This window comes from Myotis yumanensis, unplaced genomic scaffold (genome assembly GCF_028538775.1).
Source record: "Myotis yumanensis isolate MYYU_CA2020_CCGP unplaced genomic scaffold, mMyoYum1.0.hap1 SCAF_14, whole genome shotgun sequence".
Taxonomy (NCBI): domain Eukaryota; kingdom Metazoa; phylum Chordata; class Mammalia; order Chiroptera; family Vespertilionidae; genus Myotis; species Myotis yumanensis.
In genome coordinates this window covers 25102039-25127837 of record NW_027223765.1, presented here as the reverse complement: position 1 = coordinate 25127837, position 25799 = coordinate 25102039, and the positions used below count along the sequence as shown (strand labels likewise).

General features: G+C 42.9%; 1 protein-coding gene across 6 annotated transcripts in view; it reads left to right on the top strand.

Moving 5' to 3' along the window:
• The window catches only part of CPNE4 (copine 4), a 343236-nt gene extending 335590 nt beyond the window's left edge, over positions 1-7646 (top strand). For all 6 annotated transcript variants that reach the window (XM_070433398.1, XM_070433397.1, XM_070433401.1 and 3 more), the window contains one exon: positions 5828-7646. In XM_070433398.1, the coding sequence (XP_070289499.1) occupies positions 5828-5962 (135 nt within the window). In that variant the 3' untranslated portion in view covers positions 5963-7646. The remainder of the gene's footprint in view (positions 1-5827) is intronic.
• The last annotated feature ends 18153 nt before the right edge of the window (positions 7647-25799 follow it).

Below are 25799 nucleotides of genomic sequence, written 5' to 3'. Positions count from 1 at the left end.
AGAGTGTTCCCTGTGCAAGGACCTGGCCAGAGAAGCAAGGGGCAGCTTCAATTCTGCCTGGGTTCTGCCTGTCGAGCCCTGTGCCCTGGCAGAGGCCTGTGTTTGCCTTGGCAAAGCATATTTTCAAATTGATAGAGACCTAAATCCTCTGTAAGTATGGTAAGCAGCACCAAGGAATTTAGTTAACTCCTTAAGGATGGAGCCAGTAAGATGACAAAGGTAGCTCAAGGGAGGATATAACATAGTTGACTATGGTCAGTGGGGAAAGGCTGGAGTACGTTTGCTAGGGCAAATTCAAAACTAGGGAATGGCCAAAGGGGTTAAAAATAAATAAATAGACTTTGGATTACCTTCTCCACTGGACAGAAATCTCCCCAGTTTTCCACAAGTTGAAATCTAGCTTTACAGTCTTGAGCTGTAATCAATAATATATAATGTCACGCAGCATTACCTCGCCCTGATGACCCGAAGCAGGTGCAGTAGACAGTGCTCTAGTATGACATCGAAAAGGGCTTAATAACAATGTTTTGGCATTTCAATTGTTGGATCATTGTTAACTCAGTGGAAGGAGGGGCACCTTTAAAATTCCAACAGCAGCCTACACCTGTGGGGCTGAATGACCCAGGACGCTTCTAATTCAAGCAAAGGCTCCCTCCGGCCTGGGGGTGGCCCTGAAGAACCCTTCAGAGCCTCCCCAGCTGTGTCTGGGAGCCCTTGAGGGTCATGTGGGCTGTCACAGACAGTCCTCTGTGACCTTCTGTTTCTTGCCCCAGCGAAAGTCACTCAAGAGCAGAGCATCCCCGCCCCCATACCCCCTGTGCCTTTGCCCTCTCCACCGCTGGTGGGGCCAGCAATACCCCTCCCAGTGGGTGGTAACTGAACTTGGGCTGCCCCGCAGGAGGGAATCTCCAGAATGCTCAGTGCCCTGAAGCAACTCAGCAGTCCCCTTGGAAACTGTGAGAATCCCCTCCTGTCCCTGCTGCTCTGACCCCTCTGTCACCTGGGCTGTCACTGCAGTGAAGTCTGATCCCTACATCTCAAGGGTCCCTGCTGGAAACATCTGTAGCTTCCACTGCAGCTCCTCAATCCTCAGGGTTGAGGTCAGTAATCTAGGGACCCAGAGAGGAAGGGGCAGGCTCCACGCCATCCACTCTAAGCTTTCCTTCCTAATGCTTTTTTGGAAAAGCCTTTCTACTCCAGCCAAAACCCCTCATTCAAAGGGGTTTATCGGATATGTCCAGGCATCTGTGAATCCCACTGGGAGCCCATGCTGGGACCCCAGCTACACTGGGCAAGATAACTATAGGGGGTAAAAGGATGGATGGACAATTGTTAACATAGACAAGTCCCAGTGCCAGCGTCAGAGCCTTTGGCCTGTGCTTTGCAGAAATTGCCTGGTGTTCTGCTGCCGTGTTGGGACAGGAGTTAAAGCCAGCGTCAGGTAAATGACAAGCCCAGTGGCCTCCACTGAACCCCAGATCTCATGAATTGCCAGCTCCATGGAGGGAGGGCACCGCTCACTCCAGGGCTCCTTGAACAATGAGGTATAGCTTAGACACCTAGCGCCACACAATTCTAATGCCCCTCTTAAGGAGGCCTACAGTGTAATTAGAATCATTAAAGGAGCAAAAGAGCAATCCTTGACTACAGAGTTGAGTGCAGAGGGAGTTCCAAGTAACAGCCCCAACAGGCTCACAGGCAGCGAGCATGGTGAGGGGTGACCGTTCCACTGTAGCCCGTCTTCCTCCTGCCCGAGGAAGAGGTTTCCAAACGAAACCGCTCGTCAGATGAAAGGGGCTCACCGTGTCCTTGGTTGTCTGCACGTGGGCAGCAAGGAGTGCTGTCCTTTTCTAGGAAGGATGTGCTGGGGGCGGCTGAATGCACTGCTGCTGTGTTCATCAACGAAGCTACTTATAGTACCTGCCTGATGCCCACGGTGGGGAAAGGGGTGCTCTTCCAGGTTGTGATGTCCTGCTCCATCTGGTCAGCAGGACAGAGTAGCCATATCACTGACCACCGCCTATAACTGCCTGAGTGAAGGGCCAAAGAACTTACTCTCTGGGAGAGTCATGCACTGCCCCAAACCACCTTCCCCCTGCCACACACACACACACACACACACACACACACACACACACGTGCTGAAACAATGCAGCTAAGCCAGGCTAGGTTCTAGCCTCTACCTCAAGCCTCCTCCCCTCATGGAGTGCCTACTGTGTGCAAGGCATGTGCTAGCATTGGGGCCACAGTGAGGTGAGAAAGCCGTGGGTCCAGGCTGCAAGGGATGAACTGGGGGGTTGCATGGTTGGGACCGAGGAGTCAGCAGGAATATCTGTGGGTGACTGAAAGGGGCTAAAATGTTGCTACGGGACTTCCGAGCAGAGAGAAGTTGCCATGAGGAAATCCCTGCAGCTTGAGCTGGGTGTATGAGGAAGGACAGAGCCTTGTTAAGCCGGGAGTGGAGGGGCATCGGCCAAGGGACCTGCCCTGATTGGGTGAGGAAGTGGCACACTCGCTGTGAGTGCTGCAGTCTCCAGCTGCTCAGAACGCCAGGAGCATATCATCCATCTTATCTTCATGGATTTCAAATTAGATTTTGAAAACCATTTCATTATCCAGACGACACTGAATTCAATAAGCCATAAATAAAATGAAAAGTGAGGAACTGATACACTTCATATTAGCCCGTAACCCAGGAGCCATCTCTCTTTTCCTGCTCTGCATGATAACTCAGGGCTTTGAAGTGGACAGGGCACTGGCTCCGAGCTGTGTGATTCTGGGCAAGTCATTTAACCCCTCTGTGCCACAGATGTTCATCAGTACAATGGGCCAAATGACACGCGCATTGGAAGATTAAAGGTGGAGTCTTCACAAAGCTTAGCACAGTGCCTGGTCTGAGTAGGTGATTAATAAATACAGCTGTTAATACCAGCTGCTTTCACATTTTTGGCCTTTTCCTAACCAACTAATGCCCCCCAGCCCCTATTTGCTCACCAGACCCACCAGCACACATGGGAGAATTACTTAATCTCTGTGCTGTCCCATGCAGTAGCAAATAGCCACATGTGGGTCTTTACGTTTAAATCATTACAATTAAATAAAATTTTAAAATGACCTCTTCAGTCGCACGAGCCACGTTTCAAGGGTTTATTAATTGCGTGTATCTAGTGACTACCATATTGGACTTTCCATCATGGTAACAAGTTCTATTTGACAGCACTATTTAGAAAAGTTTTTGTCTCCAAATAACAGCAAATCCATCTTACAGTGGATTACATGAATGGTTCTTAACCAAGGGTGACTCATTCCCCGGGGAACATTTGGCAATATCTGGAGACATTTTTAATGGTGACAGTGTGGAGTGTCTAATTCACATCTAGTGGGTAGAGGCCAGGGATGTTGGTAAACATCTTACGATGCACAGGACAGTGCCCCCAAAGAATTATCTGGCACTAAACAGCAGTAGAGCTAAAGCTGGGGAACCCTGGATTAATTAAGTACAAACATTTTTCTCATGTAGCTAGAAGTTAGGGAGTGGGGGCTGCTGACATCTGTTTTCTTCAGTGATGTGATAGTGTCAGGGCCAGCACTTGGCAATTCCCTTGGTGATAAAATGGTTGCCATAGCTCCAGGAATCACATTCCTGTTCAAGGCAAAGAGGAAGAGGAAAGGGACACAGAGCCAACCATGTCTGTCCCCTTTTACCAAGAAGAAAAGCTTTCCAGCATCCCCCAGGAAAGCAATTCTGTCTCAAAGATGAAGTTGGGTCACATGGACCTCCCTAGATGGAAGGGAGGCTAGGAAATCATGTATTTGGCTTTGTAGCTTTTCTACGAGAGGTAGCCAGAGAGAAGGGGTAGAAATGACTTTTTATATACCCCAGTATACACATGGATCATGAGCGACACACAACCCTGAGCAGTTATTTATAAAATAAAAGAGCATTCATGAATGTCAAATGTCCAACAGGCTATAACATCTCCAAGATGTAAAGAATCATCTTATTATTTTTAAATATGATTTTATTGATTTTAGAGAGAGAGAAAGGAAGAGGGAGAGAGAGAGAGAGGCATCAATGTGAGAGAGAAACATTGATTGGCTGTCTCCTGCATGTCCCCTACTGGAGATTTAGTCTGCAACAGGGCATGTGCCATGACTGGGAATCGAACCCGGGAACTTCTGGTGCATGGGCAACACTCAACCAACTGAGCCACACCAGCCAGGCACGAAGAATCCTTCTAGAAAAACTCCTCACAGTGTTTTCAGATTGTTGTTAAGATATGTCTCTTATTTCGAGCCTGCTAAAAACTCTGTGAGATAGAATCAATGCTTATTCTTTCCTATTTTATCTCTGAGAACAACAGGGCTCAGCAAAGCTGAATGGCTGAGTGACAAGCCACATTGGAAAAAAAGAGCTAGCAACCAGGTCATCAGGCATTTAGTTCACTCCGTTCCCTTCGGGATCTTTCCTGAGGCATCTCAAACACTTGTTGACTAGTCACTCTGCTTCACATTTTCAATCTCTTCAGTACTTATGATGGGGTTTGAGCAATTTTTCTTGCCCACAGGCTGAGCAGTTAGCACTGACTACCAAGAGTCCATGCAGAATATCAACCTCCACCTCCATCTGCCACAAAACATACAGTGGAGCCATCATGCTAATAGAATAATGGCTACATTAATTAGCATGGGGGTACTCAATACGCTCCGTCACCAATACACTCCATCACCTGGCTTCAAACTTATTTTCCAGCTGAATGCCCCACCCACCAATTTTGCATTTGCACCACACACACACACACACACACACACACACACACACTTCAGTACCATCAGATGACTCACTGTCCCTAAAATAATTAAATGCCAATCCCTTCCTTCTCTATATTTTAAAACATACCCAACTTAAATGCCACCTCCTCTTGGAAGCCTGCTCTGATTTCCTCCAAGATGACTTAGTCTCTGTTTTCTGCGCTCTGGTCACACAGTGCTTGTGACTCTGGAGCAGTGCTTCTCACATTCCATATGCACAGGAATCATGGGCATCGAATTAAAATGCAGATTCTGATTCGGTAGCTCAGGAATGGGTCTAAGATTCTATGTTTCTAATAAGCGCCCATGTGATGTGATGTTGTTGGTTTGTAGCATGTGTCATCTTTTACCTTAAAGTAGGGTTAATTTTGGCTCCTCTCACATGATGCTAACTTACCTAATAGTAAGAATAATAAACCCGTCCTAACTGGTTTGGCTCAGTGGATAGAGCGTTGGCCTGTGGACTGAAGGGTCCCAGGTTCGATTCCGGTCAAGGGCATGTACCTTGGTTGCGGGCACATCCCCAGTGGGGCGTGTGCAGGAGGCAGCTGATCGATGTCTCTCTCTCATCGATGTTTCTGACTCTCTATCCCTCCCCCTTCCTCTCTGTAAAAAAAAAAAAAAATCAATAAAAATATGTTTTAAAAAAAGAATAATAAACCCTAGCACAGTGCCTGGAACATAAGTTAAGTGTCTAGCATTGAATATAAATAGAAACAAAAGTGCAAGACAGTTCATTCTGCCACCTGATTTTCACCCATATTTCAGATGTGAATAGTGTGATATTTTGAGACAGGCATGCAAAAATAAAATTACGGAATTCGTGGTTCAGGTTCCAACAACCTGACAACTCTTGCTTGGAGGCCCTTGTCAAATGCTGAATGAATGAATGAATGAATGAGTGAATGAATGAGAGACAGACTAGCTGCTCAGAACAGGACTCAAGCCTTTGAGGCTGATTCTCAGCTTCCTCTGGCCAGCTGCCAAAGTCATGGTGATTTCTTCCTCCCTGCAGGCATCTCCGGCTGCCCTGGCAAAGAGCGTGTTGGCCGAAGTCCCAAACCAAGTCGTGGACTATTACAACGGCAAAGGGATTAAGCCAAAATGTTCATCAGAAATGTATGAGTCTTCCAGGACACTAGCACCATGAACTCCACGCACTCTTACAGAGTTCCGAAGTACTACTCCTGCTACTATTTGCTACTTCTACTGCTCCTGTACTTTAAAAAGCCACACATTTAAAAACTAGCACGTTTTGGTGATTTTTAACTGGCCATTTTTTTTTTTCTTTTTTGCATGTGTAGCCCTAAGGCCTGGATCTGGTAAGCCCTTGTATTGTTAAAGACTTTTTACAAAGACACACAAATAATTCCAACTTACTCTTTACATTACAGCATGTCGACTTGAAATAAAATGGTATCTGTATCTGTTTTTTATACAGGTTTGTTGAAATTTTGCTAAATTTCTTATTATCTTTACACTGTAAAGCATTTTGAAACAACTACTGAACGTTGATAGCCAAAACATATTTGGTTTTATCTGCTACAGGATGAGAGACTTTTCAAAATGGTAGATGCATGGACTGTATTTTGCATGTTTAAAAAAAACAAAACAAAACAAAACACAACACCCACACTGTTTTTGCAGTTGTTATCTATAACTCATCCCCGCTGAGAATGGTCTCTCTGCTGATGAGGAGACATAGTCACCTAGGAGTAGTCTTCTTGATGGGGGTCTGGGAACTTAGCCCAGCACCTCTCACACTTTGCTGGGGATCTTGTCAAAATTGGGACTGTTATGCCATAGTATGCACAGGCCCAAGATTCTGCCGCTCTGACAAGGTCCCAGGGCAAGCATGTCAAACTCAAAGGCTAACTCGGGCCAAATAAATGAGGCATGCGGCCCATGGGCCGCGAGTTTGACATGCTTGTCCCAGGGGATGCCAGTGCAAGTCTTCATATTGCACTGAGAGTACTGTGGTTCTAGACTTTAGGGTGTGATTATAGAGACCATCTGAACCAGGGCGGACCCTAGTCTGCTTGAGAATGGCACCTCTTCCCCATCAGTAGCACAAAGGTAGCCTGTCTCTGAGGAGGGAGTAGAAAGTAGTGAGACTGATTCCAGAAGCTGCACACCCCACATCAGCCTCACTGCTTTGTAGTCCCACCTCTTCCTTAAACAAATGAGGGAGTATTCCCCCTGGCCGGCTCCTACCCTCTTAAAGGAGGCATATCTCTCCTTGCATGAATGATGCCATGTTTACATCAACCCCAAAGAATGACCTCGAAAAGTCTTCAGTAGAACCGTGACAATGAGACTTGGCCATGGCAAAGGGCTGTGCGGTGTCGCTCCCCAGAAATGTGACCCACCGAGTTGATTTTTAAGCTGAGCGTGGGGCTTCTTTTTGCCTCTTCTTTATCACTCCTGAGAGCAAACTTTATCAGCAGAAATGCCTACAATCATTGTTTTAGGTGGTGGTGTTTTGTTTTGATATAAAATGGCCAGTTTTGAACCAGAAGAATGAATGTTTCACTTATATAATCTTCTCACAGGGAAATGAACAAATGTTTTGCAGCATAAAAGGCACAAGACGGTCAGCGAGATAGGGAGGTAAATCGCAAGGTGAAATAGATCTGTATGTTGTTTGTTTGTTGAGGGGGGGACATATTAAAAAGCAAATCAAATAGGCTTTGTATAATTTCCAGTGTTATAATTATAGATTCTAACCTTGCAAATACATGTCAGCCAAATGCACAACATTTTGGGAATGATGGGGAAAATGTATGACTGAAAAAAAAATCATAAATATTTAAACTGTATTGTTTTATGAATAAATTGGGTACTTACAGAATTTTTTTTAAGAGTTATGGTCTTGTTTCTCTTTTCAAGGCATTTTTTTTTTTTTTTACCAGCGATTTATTTCATGTAGGGGGCATGGCTTCAGATTAGGACGAGTTCTTTCAAGGTCCCATAAAAACATGGATCATTGTTCTTAATAGACAATATTTAGGTTCTGTCCTACAGAAATATCTGGCAGTTGTTTCTAGCCCCAAACCAGGACAGGAGTTTCTTTGTGTGCCTGGAACAAAGTAAGCACTCAATAGATATTTTATGAATAAAGAGATGACTAATCAAATGAATGAATGCATGAATGAGTGAATGAATGAATGGACTTATTAACATGCCTCATGAGCAATCAAAGTTTTTTTTTAATATATTTTTTGATTTTTTACAGAGAGGAGGAGAGAGGGATAGAGAGTTAGAAACATCGATGAGAGAAACATTGATCAGCTGCCTCCTGCACGCCCCCTACTGGGGATGTGCCCGCAACCAAGGTACATGCCCTTGACCGGAATCGAACCTGGGACCCTTCAGTCCGCAGGCTGACGCTCTATCCACTGAGCCAAACCGGTTAGGGCAGCAATCGAAGTTTTAACAAGTAGATTGAGTGGCTGTGGCTGTCAATCAAAATGATGCACCATGCCATCCTCAAATATCTGTTGAGATCTGTTACATTCATGTCAGGGCTTTCTGGGATCTGTGAGATGGAGTGACAGAGACCGAGTTCCGTTTGCCTAGCAGAACCTTATGAAAGTTGACTACCTTTTTCATAGCCAGACCGAACCCCAGCTCAAAAGAATAATAAAAATAAGGGCTTACTGTATGCCATCCACTGTTTTAAATGCTTGTCACATACTATCTTATTTAATCCTCCCAACAGCCCTAAAATGTAAGTAGTAGTTGTAGCCTCCTTTTGCAGATAAGGAAACTAAGACACAGAGAGGTTGGGTAACTAACCTAAGGTCACACAGCTATCAAAAGGCATAGACACTGCCCTAACCGGTTTGGCTCAGTGGATAGAGTGTTGGCCTGCAGACTGAAGGATCCCAGGTTCGATTCCGGTCAAGGCATGTGCCTTGGTTGTGGGCACATCCTCAGTAGGGAGTGTGCAGGAGGCAGCTGATCGATGTTTCTCTCATCGATGTTTCTATCTCTTTATCCCTCTCTCCTCCTCTCTGTAAAAAATAAATAAAATATATTTTTAAAAAAAAACACACGGCATAGACACTCTGGCTCCTGAGCTCAAACGCATTTTTGTATATAGTTGATGGTTCTATATCCATCCATTGCGGTATCAAGCAGCAGATTCTTAAGAGATTTGAGAGAATGTGACTTAAAATATGACCTTTACCTTTATTTCAGAAATTTCTTCTCATCTGGTGATGTCCGCTTTTTGTTGTGGGTCTTGGCATCTTGTGATGTACAGCGTCCCCCTGGGAGCCGTAGAAGAGTCTCAGGATACAACCAGGTCTTCCCAACTTCTTGCCACCAAAGAGGCCATGTAGATCGGACATCCCCAATACAGATGCTCCCAGGAGCTGAGCAAGCCATGTGAACAACTGAGGAGGAACAGGTTCAAAGGGACACTAAGAGTAGAGTGTGGTGAGGAGGGAGGGAAACTGGAAAGCGTGTGCCCAAAAGAGGGCAGCTGCCACCCAGCTCCAGGGGTCATGCACGAATGTGGGCCCAATGCAGCCAGTTCATCCTGTTTTTCAAGAGAATTGAATAATCTGATATTTGTCACAAAACCCACCAATTTGTAAATATGAAAAATTCATTCAAAATTAAACAATTTTTTAAATATATTTTATTGATTTTTTACAGAGAGGAAGGGAGAGAGAGAGTTAGAAGCATCGATGAGAGAGAAACATCGATCAGCTGCCTCCTGCACATCTCCTGCTGGGGATGTGCCCGCAACCAGGGCACATGCCCCTGACCGGAATCGAACCTGTGACCCTTCAGACCGCAGGCCGACGCTCTATCCACTGAGCCAAACCGGTTTCGGCCAAAATTAAACAATTTGTAGACACTACAAATGTTGTAGACACTGCAAATGTTGTAGACACTACAAAATGAAAAATATCTCTGGGCTTACATTAGCTCTGGAGTGCAAATTTGGAACCACTGACTTACTATATCCATGGCCTGCCCACCACTAGGCTTCAATAGATACCATAGACTAAATTCTTGAGGATAACACAGATTTTATGTCTGTGGCATATGTCTATTGATACTTGTATTAGAAACTGAAACTGCAAATGTAATATATTACCAATTTATTTAAATAACAATGATAAACCCATAATGTGTTAACATAAATAAAATATTTTTTATTTTAAAAAACTTTATTTTTCCACCTGAAAACTATATGATCCTATTAACCCATGTCACCTCAATAAGTTTAATTAAAAAATAAAAATAACTTTTTAAATCTATATGTTCAAAACCACAAAAAATACTGAGATCGAGAAGTTCAGTGTGTCTTGCTTAATAAAAGACAGCTGGATTCTCATAGCTGCCTCTGCATTCAACCTATTGTGAAATGCTGTTTTGGTTGAAGTACAATGAAAAAAATCTAGCCTCACATGGCAACATAGCTGATAAGAGGAGGAGTATTTTTAGCTTTCTTAGATAACTGTGCTTATTCTTCTTTTTACCACAGCAAAAATTAAGAAGGGGTAGTTTCTTAAAGCTTAGCTTTAGAAATAGGCAATCATATCAGTAAACCTTTCCTGGCATCTTCAATGGTTCTGTTGCCATGCATGACTCTATAATAGTATGCACTGGTCGTTTGGAAAATGTTGATCCACTCAGTTATTCAGATATTCTAAGTGCTCACACACATTGTTTTACAATATAAGACACATCACATTCTTGCTGTTTAATATCACTGCCAATCTCACCACACAGTCTTGAAGTATTGAGAATCTGTCGCATTAAGGTGGCAGATCCAGGTTTTCCAAACTTCTCATGTTTGCTAGAAAGCTCAAGTGTTATCCTTGGCAACAAACACTATCAGTTGTTTTGCTTGAAGTGACAGGCTCAACTTCATTCATTTTCAAGAAAATATCTCCTAAATACACGTCTGAATAACTTGTTTATCTGTCTTTTTGTCAAGTAGAAATGGGGTTGGGGCGGGGGGAAGGGAGAGAACCAGCTAGTTTGGGCACATAGAAGTTTCCTGGAGGCCACCATCTCAGCTGGAACCAGCAGAGGCACTTTCTGGGTGCTTTGCCCCTTGTCACCCAGCCTCTGAAAAAGGCGTGCGAGCCAAGATTTAACAACATGTATAATTGTTCTGCTCTACCACGAACACCCTTAGGTGACACTGCGTGTCCTTTCCTGAGAGGGTGTGACAGTGAGAAATAAATGACCACTGGTGCCTCCTTCTGAAAGGCAGTGAAGACTCCAACAGTCTGACCCACCATTGCTTTTGCACCATTAGTGCAAACGTCAGCCCAGTGACACAGGCAAGTGACAGCTTTGTGTTTTTACCTCGTTGACTCCTTGAAAGGTTCAGGGACCTTTGGGAACCACGCTTAGAACTGCTTGCTCTAGACCACCCGGCAGAGGGTGCACGGGTTCACCGTCTCCGCGTCACAGATCCCCACAAGCTCCGTGGCTTCAAACAACACTTTATCATCACACAGTTTTGCTGTCAGTCACAAGTCCAGGGAGACTCAGCTGGGTCCTTTTAGCCTCCTGAGGGTGGAATCGTGACATCAGCCAGACAGCCTTCCTTACCCGATGCCCCGCAAAGGATCTGCTTCCCGGCTCCCTCAGGCTGTTGGTTGAAACTGTAGAGCTGAGGTCCCATCTCCTCGCTGGCTGTCAGCTGGGAAGGTGGTGGGGGCAGTCTTTACTCTTAGAGGCTTTGCACATTTCTTCTCGTGCTTTCTCCATGGCCCCCTCCTGCACTTGTGCGTCAAGTACCCCTCAGTCATTGAATCTCTCTGACTTCTCCCGCATCTCTGACTCCAGCCAGAAGAACTTCTCTGCTTGTACGGGTTCATGTGGTTAGATGGGACCATCCAGATAACCCTGGGTTCACTATCCTAAGTTGTATCACCTTAATTACATCTGCAAAGTCCCTGGTGCAGGGGTGGGCAAACTTTTTGACTTGAGGGCCACAATGGGTTCTTAAACTGGACCGGAGGGCCAGAACAAAAGCATGGATGGAGTGTTTGTGTGAACTAATATAAATTCAAAGTAAACATCATTACATAAAAGGGTACGGTCTTTTTTTTTTTTTTTAGTTTTATTCATTTCAAACTGGCCGGATCCGGCCCTCGGGCCATAGTTTGCCCACGGCTGCCCTGGTGTCATGTGACATAACATGCTTATAGGTTCCAGGGATAAGGGCACAGACATGTTGGAGGAGAACTCTGTCTACCACAGTGAGAATGAAGGATATTGCCCGATGGTTCGAAAAGGAAATGTGGGGTGTTCCAGTACTGTAAGAGGGCTGCCCATGGAGACAGAAGGGGGTCAAGGAGCGGTACAGTGTAACAGACTAATTCGAGCGAGGGGGTGTCTGTTAAAGCCAAAAGTCTGTTAAATAACAAAGTAGGTTTTCCAAATGCATGTGTTAAAAAATTGATAAATTAGTTTACCTGTAGACACGTTTGTGCAATTAAAATCAAGTATGTATGAAGTTTAATTTCACAGGAGAGTTTTCTATATGTATTACAATGATTTTATACTGAATGGGTCTAGTAAATGAGAGAATTCATCAGTTACCTCCAGTAAACAACTGCACACAGCTGGAGCATGTTTAGCTTAGTGAACATCGGCTGACCAGCACGTGCTAAAACTCCTGCAGAAAGTCAGCCACGCTACAAAAGAACCAATTACCGAGAGCACGGTGCAGCGTGATCACGTGCTAAACAGTTGCTGAACATTGTTTACCAGCGGTGACTCTTGGATTTAAATACTTAGACTAGTTGTGGCTATGTAATGTTTACTTACGTTGGTGAAATTACTACAGAGTTTCCTCTGACATATGGCCTATTTGCTAGAATTTGTTACAAATAACAGTGAATTAATAACAAAGAATAACCTGTTAATTTCATTATAAGCAAATCTTGGTTAAAAGTATTTTTAAATTAACAGGGTGTTCACTTTCACAAATGACATACAGACCAGAAATGTTGTCTGTTAAATCTAAAGTCCATTAAATCGAGGTCCGCAAAGTCTAGGGTTTACTGTAGTGAAAAGCTACCTGCTGATTTCAGACCTCTGCCCAGGAGAGCTTCTTCCCGTCTGTTTGGATATCTGCCTTTTTCAGTCTTCCCAGAACTTGGTAAGTACCAACCCTGCACTAGGCAGAGGGGTGGGGAGGGTGGTGTGGGAGTTAGGAATGAAGGAGGCAGAAGGAAAATACATGGTCTCTGCTCCCAGAGGAGCTCACAGCCTAGAGCAGTGGTTCTCAACCTGTGGGTCGCGACCCCTTTGGCGGTCGAACGACCCTTTCACAGGGGTCGCCTAAGACCAGCCTGCATATCAGCTATTTACATTACGATTCATAACAGTAGCAACATTACAGTTATAAGGTAGCAATGAAAATAATTTGGGTCACAACCTGAGGATCTGTATTTAAAGGGCCAGAAGGTTGAGAACCACTGCCTTAGATTGTCAAATTTTAAAAAATAACAACAGTCAACACAACAGTAGCCGTTCAATGTCACTGAATCACAATTATACATTTTGTTGTTGTTGTTGGATCGGCAAAAAAATTTTTTTGGTGTGCTGAAGAATTTTAGCCATTAGTTTATGTGTGCCGTGAGATGAAAACGGTTGAAAATCGCTGTTCAACACATCTTCCATGTCATAACGTTTAAGATATGCGCAAAGAACTTCCTCATACAAATGTCCTTAAATACTGGAAAGCAGAAGGGCGGTGGCCCTTCACAGGACCCCAGGTTTCTTCCAGAAAGCAGAGTCCTGCCTCACCTCGGTACTCCAGGGCCCTGTTTTGGACGCTCAGTACGTGATGAGAGCTTGCAGGAAAGGATGGGTACGAGGAGGTGCCCTTCTGCTGGGAGGGAGCCAGGGCTGTGATGGAACCTCTCTGAAGTCTTCTGAGAGCCGTGGCTGCTCAGTGCAAATCAGATTCTGGTGCGTTAACCTCCATGGCACCGAAATTCTCAATTTAACAGAGCTTTCGGGGCAAACACCGTTAAGTACAACAAACTTTTCACACAAGAGAATGCGGCCAGTGTCTTAGGGTTTATGTAATACAGTTACATAATCCAGATACCTCCCCCAAATTTTCCAGCCTTTCGTTAGAAACCCCAAGAGAATAGAGTTGATGCAATGTTTTGGAACGAGATAGAGATGGTGGTTCACCACATTGTGCATGTATGGACTGTCACTGAATTGTCCACTTTAAAGTGGTGGATTGTATGTTATTTTGCATGAATTTCCCCGCAATTTTTAAAAACCCAAAATGTTCAGAGATCCAGTTTATGTGATTAGCAGGCAATCCAGTGGCTCACAGGGACCCCTCCCATCCTCACTTCTCACTTTGGACTTGGTTCCAGGTGCTTCTGCTAATCACCTCCTCCCTCTCCTCTCTTATTAACACACTTCTGGACTGCTGCCTTTTTCTTTAAAGTTTAAAGTTTAAATTATATGCCAGCCCCCACTCCCTACAGGCACCATGGACACAGCTCCCATGCTTAATTCTCCAAAGTATAGACAAGAACAGACAATAGTATTTAACAAAGATTTCCTGAATGTTTGAACTGAACAAAGGAAATTTTAATGCGAGAGAACTACACTTAATATTAAATATCTTGTTTAACAAAATGTGAGTCCTATGGCAATGACTTATTTTCTATTTGCTGTTTTTCTTTCTCTCCTAATAAACGTGGAAGGATACTATGTAGGACTAGTGATTGCTCACAGCTCCTTAAATATTCTACAAAATTTAATTTACATAGAATCTAAGATGCCATGGATTTTAAGATGCACCATTGTTTTATGTACTCCTTAAAAAGAAAGAAAAGAAACACACAATTACACTATTACACAGTCAGTTGTGAGCGTCATCATGATTTAAACAATGCTAAAATGTAGAAAAATATGCATCTTAGAATCAATAAAATAAGATAATCTCTTTCTGCGTCAACACATCACACTTACACACATACATCTACAAACACGCACAAGCGGGATTGCAAATGAGATCTGCTCTCCATTAGGCAGAAGCCGGAGGGTGCCATCGCTGGGGAACGTGATTGCTGTAGAGATGTTTTTAGCAGGTAGCAAGCTTAGCAGTTGGCTAGATTCCAACTCTACAAAATAGATTATTTTATGCTGAGCTTATACCGTTGGGGATCCTCCTGAAGCTGCTTCTAGTCTCATGTTTTATTTACTTCATGGTGAGCTGGAAAACAAAAATAACAAAGAAATGTTTTAAAATACTTGAATGTTGAATAAAAAACAAACACTAGATACCTTGTTTGCTCTAGGAAGTTCTGGGTTATAAGATATATCATTAATGTAAGAACTCCTAGGAGGAGGAAAAAAAACACACCATTAAATGCTTACAAAAATTTCACGTTTGCCACCAATAGCACACATTTATCCCCACAATCCCATCCCCCTTTCTCATTCAGTGTCAAAACGCACCTTAGCCTTCCTCAGACGGTGACGTTATTATTTTACTAAAACAATTTTTAATGTTGGCATGATTGCAGGTAGATAAAGAAGGTGACGGAAAGAGCTAACGGACATGTGTGCGGACTGTGACTTTAAGATTCTTCTGCCATTGCAGTTAAGCAGAGAACAGCAAAGAAATATTGTGACTTGTACATGTGCCTGGGACTCTGACCTGTTTGGATGCTTAGAGTGGATAATATAATTCTGAAGTTTACCCGAGAACACTGAGGTTTTCTATGCATTTCCTGACTGATTAAACTTGCAGTGGTTTCTCATTGTGAAAGCCCAGCGTGGCCCTAGCTGCTTTGGCTCAGTGGATAGAGCGTCGGCTTGCGGACTGAAGAGTCCCGGGTTCGATTCTGATCAAGGGCATGTACCTAGGTTGTAGGCTCAATCCCCAGCCCTGGTCAGGACGCATGCAAGAGGCAACCAATCAATGTGTCTCTCACATTGATGTCTCTCTCTCTCTGTCTCCCTTCCTTCCACTCTCTCTAAAAATCAATGGAAAAATATCCTCAGGTAATAATTAACAACAACAATAACAAAAAGAAATATTAAAATAAAAAAGCCCCGTAAGGATTCATGAAGGGACACACACAGGCTGCCATTCCATGCCTGTCTGTGTTTCTGAGTCCTGAGAGCATCAGAGAATCCTGAAACTGCAGCCTTGTTAACAGGACAAAAAAATGTTTTTCCCCAGAAAGTAAATACAATGTCACGTTCTCTAGTCTTACCCAGGAATTTCTAGAAATTAAAAAAAAAAGAATGATTCATGCATTGGTTTCTTCTAGTATGTGGAGTGCCCTTTTCTTTCATGCACATATGTACCTACATGCACACATATACTTCTGTAAAATTGAAAACCCAAGTGTGGCGGGGGTCGCTCTAAAATGGACAAACACCATTTCCCCTGTTCATGCTCCCATCCTGATGGCCATGGTAAGATTTCTAAGGAAGGAGATTCTTTCACAGATCATCAAACCGGTAGAGTAGATTTCACAAGGAAGATCTCTCTTCCCTCTTGCATATTGAATGATTTTTCCAAGTAACATATAAATGCTAAATAAGGACCTCCTGAAGTCATTAACAACCCAAAGGTAAGTCCTTGGCAACCTGCTGGGGTCCCTAGGATTGCAATCCCTGCATTATGGAAAGCCATCAGAGAGCCAAATGTCAAACCCAGGCGGACTGGAGCGTGGGGTATTAAAAATACTTATACCCAGAGGGATGGATTAGGCTGGGAAGGTAATTTTCCAACCTAAACTAATTCATTTAGAGCTTAATATGAGTCAAATGAATTGAAAGTGACTAAAAACATCATCAAGTACAGCCACGGCTGGGAAATTACCATCACATCTGTCCATGTCTCCTTATTTCATATCCTCGGGATCAGAATGCGCTGAGCTGAGCTGCCGTTCTGCAGACCTCGGTTCATTTGGGGATGTGCATTGATCCATTCCAGCACAGATAGTTGGCCAGCTGGTCCGACCCTCCCAAAGAAAGCAGGATCGTGATGGTGATGGGCAAGAATTTTGGCAGCAGGCAGAAATATGTTTCCCTAAAAAATATAAATTTAGTTACCTTCTCTGACCCTCAGATTCCTCACATATAAAGCGAAAACAATACCATCTACCTCTTCGAGTCCTTGTGAGGACTCTAGGAGATAATATATTTAAAATGTTGAGCTCAATGTCTACAATATATTAAGGGATCTCTATAAGTCATGGTTTTTAGCATCTAGAAGACAACAGCATGACTAAACAAATAATGAGTCCAGCCAGGGTGGCTCAGCAGTAAGTATGGACCCAGGAACCAAGAGGTCGCTGGTTTGATTCCTGGTCAGGGCTCATGCCTGGGTTGTGGGCTCAATCCCCAGTAGGGGGTGTGCAGGTGACAATCGGTGATGTTTCTCTCTCATTGATGCTTCTGTCTCTCTATCCTTCTCCTCATGACCTCTTTCTCCAAAAAAAAAAAAAAAAATCAATGAAACACATAAAAATTAATTAAAATAAGCTGGAAAAGGCAAAAACCTTTAGCATTTGGTGGTGTTTACCACAGCAACTGACTCTGGGATAAACAAATGGTTTGGGCCAGGCCAAATAACCCAAACTTAGGACTATCGTTGGAGCTCTCAGGAGAGCGTAACTTTCCTTTGATGTTGCTACACTATGAGGACATGAGTCTGTGTGAGCAGGAAGTCATCCTGCCACCTCACAGGAATGAAGACAAAACAGAGGAAAGACAACTAAGAGGTAAAAAAAGGAAAATGAACGAGATAGCATGTTGATGACCTCAATCAGGCTCTGGATCCAGCCTTGCTTGAAGCTTGGTCTACTAGTGGAATTTTCAGCTACCAACCCAGTTGAAGTTTACCCAATGGAGTATCCAAATTAATATAGTATGATTTATCTATTATTTTATTGTAAGTACTCTGCCTTAGGACCATGGAAAACAGGTTTATTTTTAATTCCCCTGTAGGATTTAGCACATATAGAGCATATAGCACATGGGATTTGAAATACAGAAGGTGCTTGGATATTTGTTGAATGAAACGAGCATGTTGCCCATTCACTGACCTCTACTTCACTTTCTAACATGAAATGGAAAAGAAATAGAGGAGATATAAACTGTTTCTAGACTGGATAAAATCATTCGAGGAGCCACTGCAGAAAAAGAGCAAAAGGGCAGGCAATTACAGTGTCCTCCTCTCCTCCACCTAAGAAGCCCACTGTGCTCCTTCCTCATAGTCTACACTACATCCACCACTTCTATTTCCCTTCCTGTCCATTAAATGATGTCCCTCTGCATTTTTCATTTCAGGATTTGGAATAAGAATTCAGCTATCTATGCATGAAACAATGGAGAGATGAAGATCCAATCTCTTTCACATTTTTGGAAGCAGGAGGGAGATCCTGATTAAGGTGTTCTTTACAGAAGATTGGGGTTGGGGGTACTGAGGAAAGTTTGAGGGAGAACGGTTCCTTAAACCACAGGCTGGCCTCTCTGTCCTCCTCAGAAAAAGCCATTGTGCTTTAGAGTCCACGAAAGCATCCATTATAACCAGCACCTTCTACTACCTGAGGCCTCCCAGCTGCCCAGTGCTGGGACGGTCCCCTGCGCTCATGGGAGAAAGTGCCAAGTTCAGATAACAAAGTCCATTTCCCTAAGAATCAATTTCTGATATATTTTATTTTGTCAAATGACCAACTCCCAACTTCCCTTTTGCAGAAGGACTTGCCCACTCAGCATGACATTTTACATTCAGACACTTCTGATCCAGTTGATATTTCACTTTAAAGATCATTGTTCCCCTTTCCTGCTGGCCATAGCTCAGGCAAGGAGACATTTTATATATAACTTCTGCTTTCAGTCATCCAAACCAGCAAACCTAAAGGCTCAGCATCATGTAGAGTGGAAAAAATAGGGGTGGGAATTAGGAGACCTGGGTTCTAAACCAGACTGTATCAGGCATATGGTTTTCCTAGGGGTGTTTACTAGATATGTAGTCCCGGGCAATTTACTCAACCCCTCCGGCCATTGTACATTCCTCATAGATTGTTGTGGGGATTAAATGAAATAATATTTGCAAAACATTTAACATTGTAGCAGACACTATATATATGGCTCACAAAGTAAATTTACTATGAGCATTCTCATTGCTCCTATGACTAATGTTATGGTCTAGCAACTATTTCTTTTCCAGAGAACACATGCTCTCTCAAACAAATTACTGTTCCCATCATGACCAACTCACTCAAAGGTAACTGTTTTCCTTTAAGGCAAAGATTGCAGAACACACTAGGCCAGTGGTTCTCAACCTGTGGGTCGCCTAAGACCATCGGAAAACACATATATATTGTTTTTGTGATTAATCACTATGCTTTAATTATGTTCAATTTGTAACAATGAAAAGACATCCTGCATATCAGATATTTACATTAAGATTCATAATGGTTGGGGGTCACCACAACATGAGAAACTGTATTAAAGGGTCGAGGCATTAGGAAGGTTGAGAACCACTGCACTAGGCACTCCCTTCAATGCTCCTGGGCTGAGGGTTGTGAATTTCAAGGAGAAATGAAGAGATGGAAGAGTGGGGAGTGGGCTTAGCTTACTACACCTTGTCTAGAAAATAGCCCTGGCTCCCTGATGGGTGTCCATGGTGTTGAAGATGATGATGGTGATGATGTTTTTTAAACAATGAAAACACTACTCTTGTGTATGTTGTACTTCTTTAGTATTAAAAGCAGATCAGCAAACGTGGACATACAAGACACCAGAGGCCAACAGAAAGACAAAAAGATCTCCTAATAGTTCATTAGGAATCTTGCATGATTGCATCCAGAAGAAAAGTGTAGATCAAGATCTTTCATAATTACTATAATATCTAACAGGAAATCTATATAAATATTAATAATAGTAGCCAGCGTATTTTAATTCTTACTATGGGCTAAGTACTGTGTAAAGCACTTTATATATCTACTAGAGGTCGAATGCACGAAATTCGTGTAAAGGGCTCGGCCCCCACTGCCCTCGGCCCCCACCCACCACGGCAGCCGCCTCTGCCTTGGCCCTCACAGCCCTGGCTTTCTCCAGAAGGTCGTCTGGAAGGACATCCAGGCTAATTAGCATATTACCCTTTTATTATATAGGATATCTATATAATTTCATCTAATCTGTACTGTTACCTTGTGAAGGAGGTTTTTTAAAAATCATATCTTACAACCCTAACCAGTTTGGCTCAGTGGATAGAGCATTGGCCCAGGGATGAAGGGTCCCAAGTTTGATTCTGGTCAAGGGCACATGCCTGGGTTGTGGGCTCAATCCCCAGTAAGGAGCGTGCAGGAGGCAGCCAATCAATGATACTATTTCATCATTGATATTTATATCTCTCTCTCCTTCTCCATTCCTCTCTGAAATCAATAAAAATATATTTAAAAAAATAAAAATAATAAAATTATATCTTACAGATGAGGAAACTCAGAAAAACCAAGTGATATACCCGGGTGCATAGAAATAGGAGCAGAGACAGGATCTGAATCCAGACCTTCCCACTTCTAAAACAGACTTCTAGCCAATCGCATGGGTGTATGGAGTCCTCAGCTTCTCCTGGTGTTGGTGGAGGAGGAGGCAGAAGGAGCCAGTCAGTGAGTAAGGTAGAACCCTTTCCTTCTGTTAGACATTTGGTAACGTAAGTGCAGAACCTTTCAGTCAACTTTTGGTGCTGGGGTTGCCCATCCTGTTGGTGTGGTCATTCTGGCTACTCTCAATATTTCACATCAGATTTCCATATACCTTTGACACCATAAAATTTTTCTTTCAAAATGTATACTTTAGTGATCTGTAGTATATTTAAAAGTTGTGCAACTATGACTGCTAAAATTTCCAAGTATTTCTGAAGTTCGTAGAAATGTAGGGCTTCCAGGAGGACTGAAGAAATATATTATACTGGATTGCCCCGCCTTTAAAGAGTTTGCAGTCTTGTCCAGAAGGTATGGTTTATAAACTTGAGGCTTCTCGCTACTTATAATAAACAAGAATAATACCCTGTGAGAACATATATTCATATGGTAAGTGCTAAGAAAGGAGAGGAATTAACAGCCAGGGCGATGGTGAGGGATCCTCATAGAGGAGGCAGCCTTGGAGATGAGGGAAAATTGGAGAAGTGCTGTGAGCAGGGATGGTGTCAGATGCAAGGATTTCTCTGGCTCAATGGCCCAAGTGTTAAACTCTTGCCAAGCATAACTATTTGCCCTACTGAGAGACTGGCCGGGGGGGGGGGGGGGGGGGGGGGCGCGGGGGGCGTGTGGAGGGGAGACTCAAGAGAAAATAGAAAAGAGATTAGATGAAGCCAAGTGATTTCAGCCAGAGATCGCCTGGTTTATTTGAAGGTAATTTATATAATAGTGACCAGCAGCTCCTCTCAGTCATCTGTTTCAGCGGGATGTGTGCTTTGCTGAGCGAAGACAGCATTTGGCCCTTGGTTGGAAATTCCTGCTTTAAAAAACCATTTTGTTCCATTTTGAAATAAAGTGGGAGTGAAAGCCATGCCCCATGATGCTTCATGGTTAATAAAACTGCAAAGACATTTCTGCCTGGGCATAAAAGATTATTTTAAGCACCATCTCCCGGGCTCTTTGGTTACTAAGGGAATCCTGTGTCAGCTCAGTAGCGCAGACAGGCGAGTTGCCATGACGATCCTGCTAAGCTGGCTGGAGTCTAAATGCCACAGATGGAGGAACCACTGTCAATACCTGACTCCTGAGCAGTCTGGCAGTGCCCTCCCTGCCCCTTGCAGTTTGCCACTCACTCCTCCCTTTAAACCTACCTTGGCTGCCCACTCCTTTGCCACTAAGATTGCACAAGCCCAGCTGGAAGGGCACTCAAGGTCACTGGCTCATCTGGTTTGATGGTCAGTCTCCTGCCCCAGAATAGGTTGCTCATGCTGGAATGTATTCAAGTATTTGGGCATGTAGAGTCCTTCATGCCTGGCCTTTGTCTCTTTAAATAAAAGAAATACTAGTTATTTACCAAGAAGCTGTACTAGGAAGCAGAAAAAATCTGGAATAAATATTTTCTTTCCTGTAAACCAGCCAGACATAATCTGAAACAGTTTTACAGGGTAGGTTTGTCATGGTGGTCAGCAATTGGTCACCCCCTGCAGCTATGTGGATGCAATTCCATTGTTTCACATGGACAGACACGTGGTGTTTCTGGCAATACATTGTCTAAAGATGGCTGAAACCATCCCAGGTGCTCATCTTTCAATGTGACTTTGCCATGTTCACCTTGAGAGGTAGGTTTATATTCCTTCTCCTTGAATCTGGGCCAGCTTGTGTCTTAAGTGAAGTAATCCCATGTGATTTGTGAGGCTAGGTCATAAAAGGTAACATAGCTTTTTCCCGGTTCTCTTAGAACCCAACCACCATGTTGTAGGGAAGCCCAAGCAGCCACATGGAGAGACTACATCCAGGTGCTCCAGCAAACAGTCTAGTTGAGGTCCTGGCTGGTAGGTATCATCATCCACCAGGTATAGAGCCAATGAGCCTTCAAATGATTTCAGCCCCCCTGGTTGACATCACCTGGTCTTTGAATCATCCCAGGTGAGGCCCAAACAGAACCAAACCATCCCCTCTGTGCCCTTTCTGATTTCCTAACCAACAGAAGCCATACAAATAATAAAATAGTGGTTTTTCTAAGCCCAAAATTTTGGGGTGGTCTGCTCGCCAGCAGCACCTACAGAATCCTCCGTTTATTAGAAATGCAAACTCTCAGGCCTCACCTCGTATCTACCAAATCAGACTGCATTTTATTAAAATCCCCAGGTAATGTTTATGTGCATTTAAGTTTAAGAGGCTCTGACATGGGACATTACAGAGCCTCCTGTTTCTTTCTTGACAAGAAGGTTGTTCATGATTGAATGAGGGAATATATTAAGCAGTTTGGCCTCCTTGCTCTCTCTTGAACCCAACTGATTCTGATCCAGACTGATTAGATCTCTGAAGATGCAGACTTAGCACTACCCAGTCTTGGCTTACCTGGGGAAACGTCTGGAGGCCAAGTTGAGTGTTCCAATATTGTGTTATGCAGCTTCCTTTTCTTGGAAAAAGAGGCAGGACAATAGAGCACAGAAGCGCTTGGACTCCGGAGTCGGCCTGCTTGGGCTCAGCTCCTGGCTCCACCACTTAAGGTTTGTGAATTTGGATGAGCTGCTTGTCTTCTCTATGCCTCAGTTTCCCGTACATAAAGATGAGAACAATAGTGGCTACTTCATAGTTGAGGAGTGAAAGAGTTAATATATGTAAACCACTTAAAATATGCCACTTAGCAAGAGCAATGTGTTAGTTTTTTCCGCATTCTTCTGGGACCCCTTCCATGTATAATCAAAATCCTAAATCAAATTGGTTTCTAGGAATTTCTCAAGACTCTGTATATTCTGGGATCAGAGGGGATACCCTGACCATGGTTCCAAGTGACAAGCATATTCACTGGTCTAGTGTCACATTCCAGCAGTCAGAACAGCACTGGCATCAGAAGGAAGACCAGGGAGAAGGGGCTGTTCTTGGCTGAAAGCATTGGATCCCCTGACATGTGATTCTCCATTGTCTGTCACTAATATTTTTGTTCAGTCATCACAGAACTTTAAAGAAATGCACATAAGTTTAAATACATCAAGTTTCAGAACCATTCTGAATACAACACAAGGGGGCGGATGCCGAGAAACTTTAAACCCCATCACAACATGGCCACACTGCTTTTATTTTTTTAAGGCTTTCTTCAAACCAAATGTGTTTCCAATCTGATCCTTTCTGGGAGCCCTAAAGTCTGTGGGCTGACTTAGAAATTTAGAAATAAATATTGTGCTTTTAAAATCCTTAGATTGAAGTTGAAAATTGTAATTTGGTCTTGATGGGAGACATTGAAGCGGAATTCATCTTCTCACTGAATGAGCATCTGTGGAGTTTGCAATGTGGCCTTTTAAGTGTTCTATACTAGCCAGCAATTAAGTCTCAAAGTTCAAAATTTCTTAAAAGTTCATTTTATTTATTCACTCATCCAATTTTAAAATATGCTAAATTATCTTTAGAAAAATGGAAGGAAGCCAAGGATAATTTGATGAAAAGCCTAAACTCGCTTGAAAATGATTTTTAATTTCAAATATAATGCGTGTTATGAGCTAAGAGATGGCATAAATGAATATAAAATGCAAATTAACCAACAATGAAAAATGTATTATTCTGCAGTAAACCAACCATTCAGAACATGTCACAAACATTATAAAAACTAATGGAAGAGCTTAAAGGCAAGGACACATAGAAAAAATATTTCCAATAAGCCCTTGGTTTGAAACATACTCTTTCAAAAATAAAACTATTCCTGATGTTTTACTTTATAAGGAGAACATTTATTATATTACCTTTTGGTTTGAATTAGAGGAGCAAGAATCATGGAATTGCAGTACAGTAAGCCCTCACTTAATGTCATCAACAGGTTCTGCGATTTTAAGGGAAATGGCATATAACAAAACCAATTCTACCATAAGCTAAGTGATATAAATAAGAGTTACATTCCTACAGCATCTCATCAATGTTATAACAGATGAATGAAAGGACATTATTTGAGGACCTGCTGTACTAGGAAAGTGACTATGGACGTTATCTTTCTTCCAAGAGGAACTGAAGTCCCACAGAGACAAAGTGGTATCAGGGTCCCAGGGTCTAAGCCAGTCTCTGAAGGATGATATCAGAAATAATGGGAGACTCGAGGTCATACCTGAGGATATAAAAATAGCCTTGGCTGGGTCCCTCAAGAATTGGGCCTGGTCTTTGTCAATTAGCAGCACACTGCAGTGACAAAATTGACTATAATGATACTTCCCAGTCCCATCTGGCATTCAGGAAACATGTGCTGTATAACAGATGATGCACATTTTGCTTTGATTCAGCTCAGCAGTGGTGCCTGATGAGGGTTTCTTTGACTAAAGGTCCCCATTACAGACCAAGAGAGATTTAGCACCAGGGGCAAATGTTAGACTGAATGGTTGCCTCCTCGATCCTCATGGACCACTATGTGTCATATGTTTGCCAGTTTTCTTCTTTAACCATAAAGAAATTCTAATGCGAGGATAGTAACAGGTTTTTCATAGAGAGCCAAAGAAACAAAATGGTTAACAGCGCAAGCTCTCTGGTCACATGGCTGAGATTTAAGTCTCAGCTCTACCACTTACTAGCAGAGTGATCTTACTTAAGTTATGTAATATCTCTGTACTTATTTTCTCGATTGTAAAATTAAGATAATTATAGTATATCACATGGGGTTGTTATTTAGTGAAAAAGTATACTAAAAGAGTAAACATTAATCCTGTTAGTAATCAGACTGCAGTATAATTTATAATGGAATATCAACACACTGTTTCTAACAGATCATACCCAACCCACACCTCTGGTACAAAATGACGAACAGTTCCTTCTTCTGAATGATTTCTGCTTTCCTACCAACATCATCCCCGGTTTTATTTTGTCCTTCTTTCCTCTAGAACACAATTATCAAGATGCCCATTTGCTGAACTGTTCTTGCTTTTAAAAAAAAAAAATATATATATATATATATATATATATATATATATATTTTATTGATTTTTTACAGAGAGAAAGGGAGAGGGATAGAGAGCTAGAAACATTGATGAGAGAGAAACATCGATCAGCTGCCTCCTGCACACCTCCCACTGGGGATGTGCCTGCAACCAAGGCACATGCCCCCGACCGGAATCGAACCTGGGACCCTTCGGTCCGCAGGCTGACGCTGTATCCAGTAAGCCAAACCGGTTAGGGCTGTTCTTGCTTTTTGATAGCCTTTATTTCAAAACAAGTCCCTGCTTCACGTATGCCCACCTTAAAATCACCCAGAATAAGTCCAAATCTTATAACAAGTCCCTCCTTTAGGTGTAGGCACGTCTTGCTGCAACAAGCTAATTAAACTTA